Source organism: Cavia porcellus, unplaced genomic scaffold (assembly GCF_034190915.1).
Source record: "Cavia porcellus strain 051 isolate PalLab524CR breed Dunkin Hartley unplaced genomic scaffold, mCavPor4.1 scaffold_23, whole genome shotgun sequence".
Taxonomy (NCBI): domain Eukaryota; kingdom Metazoa; phylum Chordata; class Mammalia; order Rodentia; family Caviidae; genus Cavia; species Cavia porcellus.
Window position 1 is genome coordinate 31,994,951 of NW_026947506.1, and position 13,029 is coordinate 32,007,979.

At 39.4% G+C, this 13,029-nt stretch overlaps 1 protein-coding gene across 8 annotated transcripts in view; it reads left to right on the forward strand.

Annotated features, from left to right (window-relative positions):
• Window positions 1–13,029, forward strand: part of Rnf216 (ring finger protein 216) — a 163,258-nt gene that overhangs the window by 25,669 nt on the left and 124,560 nt on the right. For 5 of the 8 annotated variants that reach the window (XM_063234046.1, XM_063234051.1, XM_063234047.1 and 2 more), the window contains 4 exons: window positions 1,978–2,835; window positions 3,740–3,816; window positions 7,931–8,033; window positions 9,073–9,237. In XM_063234046.1, the coding sequence (XP_063090116.1) occupies window positions 1,978–2,835; window positions 3,740–3,816; window positions 7,931–8,033; window positions 9,073–9,237 (1,203 nt within the window). The remainder of the gene's footprint in view (window positions 1–1,977; window positions 2,836–3,739; window positions 3,817–7,930; window positions 8,034–9,072; window positions 9,238–13,029) is intronic. The other 3 variants (XM_063234053.1, XM_063234048.1, XM_063234052.1) reach the window with 1 other exon arrangement.

Consider the following 13,029-nt stretch of genomic DNA (forward strand, 5'->3'; position numbering starts at 1 on the left):
TACTTTTTTTTTTTTGCTTTAAAATTTTTCTTATGTTCTCTGCATCTTTGAGGTCTTTATCAAAAAGGCGTGTGGCTAGTTTGAAAGATGTTTATGGATAGTGCTATTCTAAATTCTTTTGATAGTTGCTTTTATACTTTCAAGTGCTATCTTTGTCTTCCTCACTTGACTTACTTTACATTAGGTGTATTTTTGACTATATCTTTTGACTCCCAACTTCACTTTCCCTGCCAGCTTTTGATGGGCAATTATTTCTACAAAACCCAGGTTTAAAACATTTCAATTTCCATATTTTATATCCGTGAGCTAATTATTTCATTAGTTCTTTGTGTTCTTGGTTCTGTGATTGTCAAGGTTTTATATGCTATGTTCTGATACTCTTTCTGTCTTTCTTTCTTTTCATGTGTGTGTGTGTGTGTGTGTGTGTGTGTGTGTGTGTCAGGAATTGAACTCAGGACCTGGCACTTGCCAGGCAGGTGCTTGTGCTGCTGGGCTATATCTCCAGCCCTTATCCCGTGATATTCTATCATTTCCTCTTATCTAGCCCTTAGGTGGCTATGTGGTTTCTGTACTGGTTGTTTTTATTATTATTCAACTTTGACTGCAGCAGTTTTTCTGCACTAGCTCTTTGTAGACGGTTTTACTGAGCAGTTAGACGGAGTAACTTTGGGTGCTCAGGAACTGTGTACATGCAGATATACTATGTTTATCTGCGTCTTACTCACATAGTGATTGCTAACCAAGAGCAGCTAAATGGTCTCTGCTTCTGCCTCCCTGGCAGCTTGCTGCCCCAACAGATAGTTTTATTTTGAGATGGGGTTTCACCATGTTGCCAAGGCTGTGCTCAAACTTGGAGTCATTTCGTTGTCCTTTATTTTGCCAGAGAAGAAAAAGGTTAGAGACATGTTTATTTTACTGTTTTAAAAGTAGGCATCTGTTGCAATTTGCCTTTTATTTATATGATTCCTTTCATTATAGAAGTTGAAACAGTACTGATAAAATTCAAGTTCCTCTTCTCCAGCCCATTCTCAAGGAGTATCCCAGAGGAACTATCAGTTTGGCCTGAATCTTTCCAAATTTTTTCTGTTGGTGAGGAGAAAGCATGCTTCTAGAAATGATTTGTTTTATCTTTTTTTTTATTTTTAATAAACAATTCTGTGTATGTATAGTTTTGCAACTTGTTTTTCTTCACTTAATGACATTTCTTAAATTCCATTTCAATACATACTGAGCTGCCTCTGGTGACAGTGATGGTGGGGTGCTTGTAGAGTATTTTGTTGATCAAGTAAGTAGTAGTTTACTTAAAGCTTCTTAGACCCTTTAGAATGTGTGTTACTTTTTTTCGTTTTGTGTTAGTAGCAATATAGCAGTGAATAATCCTTGTGTATGACCTTTTCAGATAACATGTTTATAGAATAGCTATGAAAAAGTGACATTGACTAATTCTGAGTGTATACATTTTGTACTTTAACAAATGGTGCCTAATTATTCTCCTAAATAATAGCATTGAATGGTAGCATGCGAGTGTTCACATACATCTTCAGTACTTTATATCATCTAACTAAAAAGTTTGCCAGTCTTACAAGGGAAAAGTTGTCTTGTTTTAATTTTCTTTTTGCTGATTACTAATGAGATTTTGGTTCTTTTCATATGTTTATTTGGCTTTTTTGTTGTTGTTCCTCTGCTATATTAGCATTCTTTATTTCTTTTACTGTATAGTTCATTTTGTTTTAGTAGTCTCAGAAATTGAAATATAATTCAAATATATAACTTAAGCTTCAATCTATGAATAGCTACTTTGATTCTCATAGATACTATAGTATAATTTCAATGTTAAGATAAATGTAAAGTCGATTTTTTTAAAGAGAAAGATTTTTTTGTGTTTCCTGTCCTATCTCAGAAGCTCAGTATAAGTATATAAGAAGGCACAGATGTAGGAAAAAATTGAATTATTATTAAAATTTCATTTTTTCTTAGACAAATAGACCTCAGACTTCACGACCCAATCTCATCAAACCAGCTGCCCACTGGCAAGATATGAAAAGATTGGGAGAAGAAAGACCTAAAAAGTCTAGAGCAGCATTTGAATCAGATCAGAGCAGCTATTTTTCAGTGTGTAACAACCCATTGTTTGATTCTGGGGCACAGGATGATTCTGAGGACGACTACGGTGAATTGCTGAATTTTGGGCCTCCTGGAATTTCTGAGTTCCCTAAGCCAAGAGGTCAAAAAGAAACAGAACCCAAACCTGGACCAAGTCATAACCAAGCAGTAAACGACATGGTCAACCCCAGATCAGAGCAGAAAATCATTATCTTTGGAAAAAGTGGCCTTCTTTTCCCAGAAAGTGATCCTTTGGATACTCAGAACCAATCATCTGAGGACTCAGAGACAGAACTTTTTCCAAATCTGGGAGAATCAACTGCCTTGGGGAGTGATCAGGACATTGAAGAAGACTGCTGGCTCAACCATTCTTACTTACAACCTCTAAACCAACAGCCCCGCGAGGTAACCAACCAGGTTGTTCCCCAGGAACGACAGTCTAAAGGAGAACTGGGCCCCTTTCTGTTTGAGCATGAATTCCCAGCATCTGCTTTTCTGAGGCCAGTGTTTCCAAGACCAGAACCCCAGCAAAATAAGGTTTCAAGCACTGCTTCTCTTCAGCCTGCTCAACCAGTAAGAGAGCTTGAAGACCAACAGTTAGCAATTGATGACGAAGAGCCAGGGCCAGCCTTTCCCCTGCAAGGATCTCAGGAGGCCAATTTGGAAAACCTCTGGAGGCAAGAACCTCCTGGGGTAGATCAAGAACTCATTGCACTATTAGTGAAAGAAACAGTAAGTGTTGCTAATTTTTATTACTATTTAATTTTAGACATCATGCTGAATTTTCTTTCATTGCAAAAACCAAAAAAATGCATATGCAGACTTTATTTTCCTAAGACTCACGTATCTAAATATACAGAGTAAAAGAAAATAAACTGAAGACAGGAAAATGGAAACAGAATTTCCTAATCTATACATAACTTCCAAGAAGCTCTCAAGAGTGCTAATGACATACCATGTTGCTGTCATGTTAGTTTTTTCAGAGGCTTCAAACTCCAAATTCAGACCCTTGAAGGAAATTACTAGATTGCTTAGACCTGTGCTGGCATGGCAACCATTAGCCTGTGTGACTATTTATGTTTAAGTGTTTTACAATTAAAGTTACAAGTTTCCAGAGACATGAGTGACATTTTAGTTTCAGTAGCCACATTGGGCTAATAGCAAGCACAGAAGAGGGTTCTGTCATCTCACACTGTTCTGTTAGATACCAGCCAGCAGGACAGCATGGTCCTTTGTGTCTGCAGTCATCTGCAGTTTGCCTTGGAATGAGTCTCCTTAACCTGCTTTACCAGGTTTTCATCTGGCCCACTCAGTTGTGAACTTTTAGAGGGCAGGCATGAGATTGTACCTTGTCTTTGCACTCCCTTGCACGGAAGAGATGCTCAGTCTTTGTTGAGAAAAGAAAGTGGCTCTGCGGAGTGGGGCAGAGGACCAGATGGCCACCTCTGTGACCTTTCTAGACGCTGTCTTTTGTTTAGATGGTGAATCTTAGAACAAGTGCTAAATTTAAGCTATATAAAGCTGTTTTTCAGCTCTTTTCTTAGTCATTCGCCATTTTCTTTCTCCTTTGTCACGTGGTTTTTATTGCTTTCAAAACTGTTCTAGTAAATAAATTTTTCTTTTCATTCCTCTCTAGGAAGCAAGATTTCCAGATGTAGCAAATGGGTATGTTGAAGAAATAATTCATTTGAAGAATTACTATGATTTGAATGTGTAAGTATTCTGCTATGCTTTTTTTCTTTCCTTTCCTTTTTTTTTTTTTTGTGGTAAAATAAATAGAACATTAAACTTAATCATTTTAACCTTTTATACATATCTATGTACATGCAGACTAGGAATTGAAATGGGCCTTCGCACTGAGCTGTGTCCCTAGACTTTTTTTTTTTTAATTTGGAGACATTCTTGCTAAGTTACATGGGCTGTGCTTGAATTTGTGCAAATCCTCCTATTTCAGCCTCCCCAGAGTACTGAAACTTAGAGGTGTACATCACCACACTCAGCTTATTTTAAACATTTTTAAGTGTTTAAAATACCACATGCATCTCCAGAACTCTTATCTTCCCAAAATGAAACTCTGTCCATTCAATATTAACTCTCTGTCCCTTCCTCTCTCACCTCCTACCTGCACCATTCTAATTCTGTCTCATTGGGTTTGCCTAGGGTAGATATCTCACATGAGTAGAACTCTACAGTAGTTGCTGGCACTCTCTCACTGATTGACTTCTTACTTCACTTGGCATTGTGTCTTTTTAATAATCTTGTTAATTCCAACATTAGTCATACAGATTGTGAGTCTTTTGGGACTCTGCAGGCTTATGAAATTGGGATGCCTAGCTGTTTCTGAGCATTGATACTACCTGTGTTTTGGTCAGGATAATAAAAGGTGTTTTCTTCTCTCCAGCTGTAACAGAAAGTGTTCTGTAAGCATTCTGCTATTTGCAGAAACAAGTGGAAGCATTTCTTCAGTTTTTAGTATAAAAGCAATATTTAAAAAATTTAGTGTACTGAAATTAATAAAAAATAAAAAGTCTCTTATAGTCTTTTTCATTCTAGTCTACAGAGGTGAAACAGTTATAAGTTTGTAAAGAATAGGATTGAAATTACTCATAATTTTCAAAGTTAATACTGATATCTTTTAATTAAACAAAAAAGACAGTCTAGTACCAGGTGTGTTGGCACATGCCTATAATCCCAGCACTTTAGGAGGTTGAGTCAGAGGAATCTTGTTTGAACCTGGGCAGCTTAATGACTTAAAATGCAAATGAAAAAAGAGCTAGAAATGAAGCTCAGTTCAGGGGTTCTGGATTCAGTTGTAATAAGTGTCTGCAAAAAGCAAAAAGGTAGTGTACTACACCCTTGTCTTCACAAGTGTCATGTGTACTCTACTCTACAGGGTACAAATAAGACTGTTCCCTCCAAGACTTAAGGAGGAAGGGTCCCGTTTTCCAGGTGCTCATCCCAGCAGAAGTTCTTTTTTCTAATTTGTGTAACACATTGGTGCCCCTCTCCAGAAGCAGCCAGTTAGCAGGTTTTCAACCAGGATTGGATCAGGTTTTCTTAATGTATTTATTTTATCTCTTGAGTTTTTTTTTTTTCTTAATCTAGAGTGGTTCCTTGGTCAGTTTTTAAAAAATATTATGAATTTTTCTTTCCCATATTTTTTACCATAAAAAATTGAAAGATTGCCAGGTTTGGTGATACATGCCTATAATTCCAGCTTTTCAAGAGGCTGAGGCAGGAAAAGCATGAATTCACAGCCGAGCTGGGCAATTTAATGAGACCCTACTTCGAAATAAAATATAAAGGGCTGAGATGTAGCTTGTTATGAGGCCCTAAGTTCAATCCCCAGTACTGCAAAAAAATTTAAGTTGAAAAGCACTGTGGCAAATACCTGTATACTGGTCACCTAGATTATCTGTCATTCTGCTGAAAGATTTTCTCTTTTAATTCCTACTCTTTAAATAATAATTACTATTATTATTTTGTGTACACACACACACACACACACACAAATATAAGGGCTTTTAAGTGTTATTTTAAATCAGTTACCAATAGGTATGGTGGGGCCAGCCTGGGCTGCAAAGTGAGCTCAAGACCAGCCTGAAGTGCAAAGTGAGACCTTATCTCAAAAAGACAAAAAAAAAAATCAGTTTCAGAGCTGGTATGATGGCACATGCTTGTAGTCCCAGGCCTCAGAAGGCTCAGGCAAAAGGATCTCACAGAGTTCAAGGCCAATTTGAACTACATAGCAAGACCTTATCTCAAAAAAAAAAAAAAAGATCAGTTACAGTCATTTGCTTTCTGATACTGAAATTTTCCCAGATTTGGCTAATTTTGGTGTGACCCCCATTAATCTTTGAGTGCTTTCTTGTTTCTTGAAGTATTATAATGCTGTTGGCCTTAGGTTTCCTTAAATCTGAAATCTGTCACTGTTTAAGAAACTCAGAGATTTATTTTCTTCCTTCCTGTTTTGTTTTGTTTTGTTTTGTTTTGTTTTGTTTTGTTTCGTTTCGTTTCGTTTTGTTTTGTTTTGTTTTGAGACAGGGTCATGCTATCTTGCCAAGGCTGGTCTTGAGCTCCCAGAGTCAAGTAATGTTTCCACCTCAGCTGTCAAGTGATGGTACTGCAGGCGTGTGCCCCTATGCCTGGCTTAAACCCAGAGTTTTTAGATTAAGGAGCATCTTAGGGCTCAATATGTTCACCGTTACTACCAGCACGCTACCCTTGAAAATTGTTTCTCTGGCATCTGGGTGAAAAAGAAAAGGAGCTGGAGATGAGCACTTTTTGCTCTGTTCTCTTTTTGGCAGATCTTTGTTACTTGTTACAGGATCTACTGCTGACACAAGACAAAAACTGGAGAGAAGAGTTGAATGAGAATTAGAATTAGATACGTATCCTAGGATGGGGTCATCCTACAGATCTGCAAACGCAAGGGAAGAATGCTGATGAGCAGGAACCTCAGTTACACTGTAGGCTACTAAACACCCAGGCTCTCGTGGCCACTTTGGGATCGCCCCCAGTCCAGTTGTCTGATTTGGTTCTGTTGCCAGGTGAAGAGCTTGGGTAGTTAAACGTGGCTTAAGTCCAGGTGGTAATGCATCAGTATGTGTGTATTTGTTTACTTTTCATGGCTTACCTTCAAAGTAATTTAGTAAGTGATGTACCAAATAGACAAAACTGGTGGGTTTGTAAAATGAGAATCTGCTTGTAAGAAAACATGGCCTGTTCATCAGTCTTGCAGTTGGCTAAATAAAGTCAGCATAATTCAGTTGGCTCACAGAATTTTATATTACCTCAGGTTATAAAAAACAGTAATTAGCAGAAGCTCTTTCATGTTTCATATATTTACTATTACCAGAGTGTTTTTAATTTTAATTGTGAATATGTACTTTTTCCTACTTGCTATTTATAGCTTTCTTAGTGCTACTAAGCTGGGAATGTATCTCAGCACTAGACTTCTCAGCTAGGGACATGAACCTCTGGCTTCAAGCCCCAGGGAGATGGGGAGAACAACTAATTTTCTTCTACATGCTCCAATTCCACACAGTTTAACAGCATTTTCAGTGACTTCATCACATCAATCCCTAACTAATAGAAGGACTCAGAGGCATTTCTATCATCAGTATGTCCATTGCTTTTGTTTGCTTGTTTGTTTGTTTGTGACAGGGGCTTGCTATATAGTCCAGGTTGGCCTTAAACTCCCTGCAGTCCTCCTGCATGCTGGGGTTACAGGCATGCACCACCACTCCCAGCTGTTGCTTTTTAAACTGGCAAAAAGGGTTGAAGAAATAGCTCAGTGACATAAGTGCCTGCCTGGCAGACACAAGGTTGTGAGTTTGATCCCCAGTTCCAAAAAAATAAAATAAGCAAGCAAAAATAGAAATCCAGTGTAATTTTTTTCACAATAATTACTTGTATTTTTATTAGTACATGTTTATAGTACATAATAATTACATTCATCATGGGGAGGTGGTACCATGTAGTAACACATTTAATTCTTTTTACATTCCTTTTTAAATTATTTAGTTGTTAGGGGCTGCAAACATCTTTATTCCTTGGTTGGCCAGTTGTCCTGCATCACTGGGGACTTTTGTCTTTTTGAGACAGGGTCTCACTGTGCAGTTCAGGCTGGCCTTGGGCTTACTTTGTAGCCCAGGCTGATTTTGAACTTGCAAACAGTTCTCCTGCCTCAGCCTCCCAAGTGCTGGGATTTCAGGAGTGTGCCACCACACCCAGCTTTAACTGGAGGCTTTATTTTTGCATTTGAATCAGTAGGCAGGTGTGGGATTTGAAAGCAGTATGAAAGTAACTTCATGTGTTGTTGCAGACTTTGTAATTTTCTTCTGGAAAATCCAGATTATCCAAAGAGAGAAGACCGGATCATTATCAATCCCAGCAGCAGCCTGCTCGCGAGCCAGGATGATACAAAGGCAAGTGTCCTGTGTAGGTTTTTCTGTCTTACCTGAAATATGCTTTATTGGACACATTTTTTATGCATTTCATTGGAATCTCCCACCTTAAGCCACTGTGAGTTGCATATTTAACTCCTCTTTTGTTGTTACTCTTAGCTTCCTTTGCCCACAAAGTAAGCAAATCTTCCACATTTTTGATCCAATAAAGCAAGTTCCCAAAGTGAAACAAGAATCACCATGATCCTTTGTATTGTTTTAGTAGTTTATTTTAGCATTATGAAAATTTTCAAATATACCAAAAAGTTCAAATATTTTACATAATCACCTGTTGAGTCACCACCAATCTTACTAAAAGTTAACATTTTACTATCTCAGCTTTATGGTACCTCTTCCCTCTCCATCAGCACATCTTCATTTCTTTACAGTGCACTTCAGCATAAATGGCAGAAACTTTAGTACTGTATACCTCCATGTAAATACTTCTGTGCACAGATCATTACTCAGAGCTTGCTATCTGATAATTTTTTATGTTGTAAGATTTGTGTACAGTGTATACACCCGTTTAATGGAATCTCATATGAAGGTTAAGCAGTTTGATTTTTAAAACCCGAAATTATTGTCTTCATTTGTGGTCTGAATTAGCATTCAGTATGCTGTATGCTGAGGGAAAGTACAGTTCAGAATTAACTGCATGAAGATCTAGTAATTGATCCTTCTGCTCCCCACAACTTTTTTGAGTATCTCTTTTATATATTCTGTACCAGGGAGAGAAAAAATGACTTTCTGAACATTTTCAGGAGGGAAGATGGCTGAAAGATTGGATTCAAATAGCTAAGCTGCTTTCCTGGTTCTTCCTAGTAGAACTAATCTTAGACTGCACACATTTGGATCTCTGATCCACCACTTGTCCATCCTTGTGACAGGGCTGATAACTTCAAGTGTAATTGTGAAACCAAAGAAAATTATCCTTTCCTGAAATACGTAATTGTTAAAATGATTTTCTTCTTTTGGAGAATGCACTATCTGGCCTTCTAATTTTCTGTTTCTCTTATTTCAGTTGCCTAAAATAGACTACTTTGACTATTCAAAATTGAGTCCACTTGATCAGCGTTGCTTCATCCAAGCTGCTGACCTCCTGATGGCTGACTTCAAGATGCTCAGCAGTCAGGACATCAAGTGGGCCCTGCACGAGCTCAAAGGACACTATGCAATCACCCGAAAGGTGCTGTCTTTCTTCTTCCATTGGGGTCACATCCTTGACTGCTTCGGCCTGTGATACAGAACGAGTCCTCCTGGCAGAGATTGGGATGGCAGTGATAGCTGAGAATAAGAGTTGGTCTGGGTAAATAATAGATGAGGTATTTGCTGGTCAGGAAAACTAAAAGCAAAGAAATGCTAGAGTGAAAACAGGGAAATTCTACTTTGTCCAGAAAGATCTGGAGGACAGGACACTGTAGTTTGGGATGTATAGTAGAAGAGTGTGAAAGATTACTCTTCCCTGATTTGCTTTGACTCACAGCAAGTTACAAAGCATCGCCCAGGTAACTGTTTCCAGTTACACAGGTGAGGTCTGTAAGGAGCCAGGAACATAGCAGGGTGTCTGTCATCGTGGTCTACTTCAGAAGAGGATAGGCAGCTTCCGACAACTCCCAACATTTTCCTCCAAGTCCCCAAATAAGTTAGCACATAAAGGGGCCTGTTCCAGGACATAGACAAGTGCTGGTGACTGGTGGGTGGCACAGGCATGCTAGGTTAACAGGGTCCACTCCACAGAGTCTGTTCCATCCCAGCAGTCAGTCAAGATCAGAGCTTGTGTGCCGACATGTAGTTCATTCCTCTTGCCATTAAATCTTCTGCCGAAGTGCTTTGTGATTCCCAACAAAGATTGACCTTTACCCCACAAAGGACAAAGGTAGAGTTGTTCTAATGGTTCAGATTCCCACTGGTCTTTCCTGAAGGAACAAGAGTCCCAGGTAAAGGCAACTCATTCTGAGTCAAGGTCAAGCCCCACCATTGCCAAGAAAATCCAGGCAACTGCCAAGAAGCCCCTAGGCAGAATTACTCTGAGGGCAAGAGTTTACTACTTTCTGTTTCTAAATCTCATTCCCATACTGTAACATAGGGAATGCTCAGTTCAAAATTGAATAAGCTTTCTCCCAAAGTAGCCACCACCGTGAGATAAGGGTCTGTGATACATACGCTGTGCCTCCATCCTCACTGGCCCGGGCTGAGACACAGTGCAGAGCTCACCCAGAGAGGAGACACTGCATCCAGAGGGGTACCCCCTCCATAGCTCAAAGGTCTGGTCTTCCATGGTCCATGCCTTTGTGCAGAGTAGGCTTTGTGGCTGTGCTGCAGCTAATTAGTAGGTCTGCTGCAGTCCTGAGGCAGCGTATACACAGGGATTTATCCAGATGATCTCCTGAGTGCCCTTTGCTGGCTTTCATTCTGTGGTTTGTGGAATACTTTCTGCTTCAGGAGCTACTCCATTCTTGTGCCTAACTTCCTTGTCCCCTTCCTTGTACTTTTGATCATTTATGGGTTTTCTTGTGAACAAGCATTATTTTCTAATTTTTTATTATTTTGAAGGTAGTAAAATATACCAGAACAAAACCGAACAAAGCCAGTTAAGACAGTGCAGTGAAATTGGTACAGAATGTCACAGCAGGTTACCAAGATAACAAGAATAGGTACCATAATGTATCTTGTTATCTTCACAATAGTTGTTCTTTCACTCAGGTATAGCAAAATAAAATGAAATACAGGACATTATAGAACTTAACAAAACAGAATATTGAATAAAGTAGTACCATTATGAGAATAAAGCAAAACAGTGGTAAAAATATTTGCCTTCAAGGATATGGTAGAAGGAAATCCCCCTTATTTGCTATATCATACATATGGTCAACCTTCCAAGAGATGCTCAGATCTCTGCCTCCCATTTGCTAAGGGGGAGGGATATTTGATTCTCCGCCTGTGCACCAATAGACTCACTACCGCTTACCAGGGAGGCGAACTGGTTGCTTGGTTTCCCAGCGCCAAGTTCCAACATGGCGCGGATCTCAGGATTTGCTGGTGGTTCTCCCCCTGGGTGTCGGCAGCTTGTCAAGCCACAGTGGTTACCAGGGGGACAAGCTGGTTGCTTCATCATTTAGGTTTTTAATGAAGGCATCTGTTTGTTTGTGGGTAGTTTGGGAGTTACATGAGCTTTGAAATGGGATGACCTGGACTGTCTGAATTAAAGTGGTTAAGAGGACATGCTGTGAGGCAGAAGCTAAAGCATGATGTGACTCCTTCAGATTTAGGACTTGTTCTACAACACATACAGTGAGTGTATGAGAATTCTGCCCTGTAGTCAGTCAGCTGTTGAGTGTAGACAGAGGATATGGCACACCCAAAGATATCTTTGAGTTACACCACATACCACTGCCTCTCCGTGCTGCCACAAACATTGTGATTGCTCAGGGGAGTTCATGTTCATTGTGAAGGTTGGGTCACATTTTCCTGAACTTGTCTTTGGTTTTTTGGTACTGAGGAGTGAGTCCTGGGCCTTCATAGTACATTAGAAGTACATCTGCACTGCCTTGCCCCTATTTTGTTTATTGAATTTTTATTGTGAGACAGGATTTTGCTACAAGTAACCAACTTGTCCAAGCTCGGTTCCAACTTACAACCTCCTGCCTCAGTTTCCCAGAGTGCTAGAATAATAGATGTGCTCTACAAGCCTGATTTTTCTCATTTTTTATAATAAACAGCTTACGTATGTCATGACAAGCCCCTGTCTACCCATCCTTCAGCCTTGGTACTTGACTTGTGCTCATTTTTGGTTCATCTCTGGCCCTACTCATTTTCCTTCTTTTCACTCAGTTTTTTAAAGCGTGATGAATTTGCTTACATTTAGTGCCATTAGTTGGCATACAGCACGTACAGGGAGTGGTGAGTGATGGTATTGTTTAAGTGTTTTGTAACCTGTGAGTTCTCACTCCTCGCTTTATTTTTTTCTTACAGTTTCTTGAGAAAACATACGAGTTATTTATTCTGTAGGTTTTGACGTCTAGATTTCTCTAACAGCACCCATACAGTGTCATTAGTCCTGTGTCCCCTGAATTTCCTGCAAATTGATAGTTAAATCTCGAATCTTCATCAAACATAGGTTTAATTATATTTTTTTCTTCTTCCATTTGATTTAATTGCTGTTCTACTACTTGTTAGTCTGTGATTGAAGCAAGTGTCTTAAACTTGCTGGGCCGCAGTTTTCTTACAGTGTAGAAGGGGTTCCTTGCAGGCTATGACAAGAACTAGAGAATTGTGTGTATAAAGCCTAGCCTGTGCCAGGTTGTAGTAGATGGGTTCTCCTGGCATCACACTGTTTTGGTGTGCTACAGAGGAATTTTTAAGCTTGAGGGCTGTTATGAGAGTCAGTCCTCAGCATGGTATTACAAAAACTCTTCGCAGCTCATCCTCTTTAGCTTTGCAGCACTGAATTCAGGCCAGAGAGGGCTGTCACCTGGGCTCTATTTATGAAAGACTCCTATAGGTGGTCTTCTTGGTGACCCTCATGCAGCCTGCAGTATTTCTATACCTTTTCTTTTTTTTTCTTTTTTTTTTTTTTTCTGGTTTTAAACTAAAAGAGCAAAAGCGATGTCTCGGTGCTATTTCTAATGATTTTTTTTTTTTTTTTTTGAGTCAGGGTCTCACTGTGCAGTTCAAGCTGGGCTTGAACTCACTATGGAGCCCAGGCTGGCCTCCAATTCACAGTAATCCTCCTACCTCAGCCTGCCAAGAGCTGGGCTTACAGGTGTGCACCACCACATTGAGCCCAGTGAGTAATATTTAAACTAGAGGAAGCAGGTAAAACCTTAACACTCAAGGCAGCATTACCAGTTCATTTCCACAGTTAAAAAGTCAGCGATTGCTAAAGTGTGTGTAATTTGCCCCTTTATAAGTGTCTTCTTCTGTTGCCCAGAAGATGTTCTAAACACTTTTCTTATTTCCTCTGCAGTTTGCTTCAGTG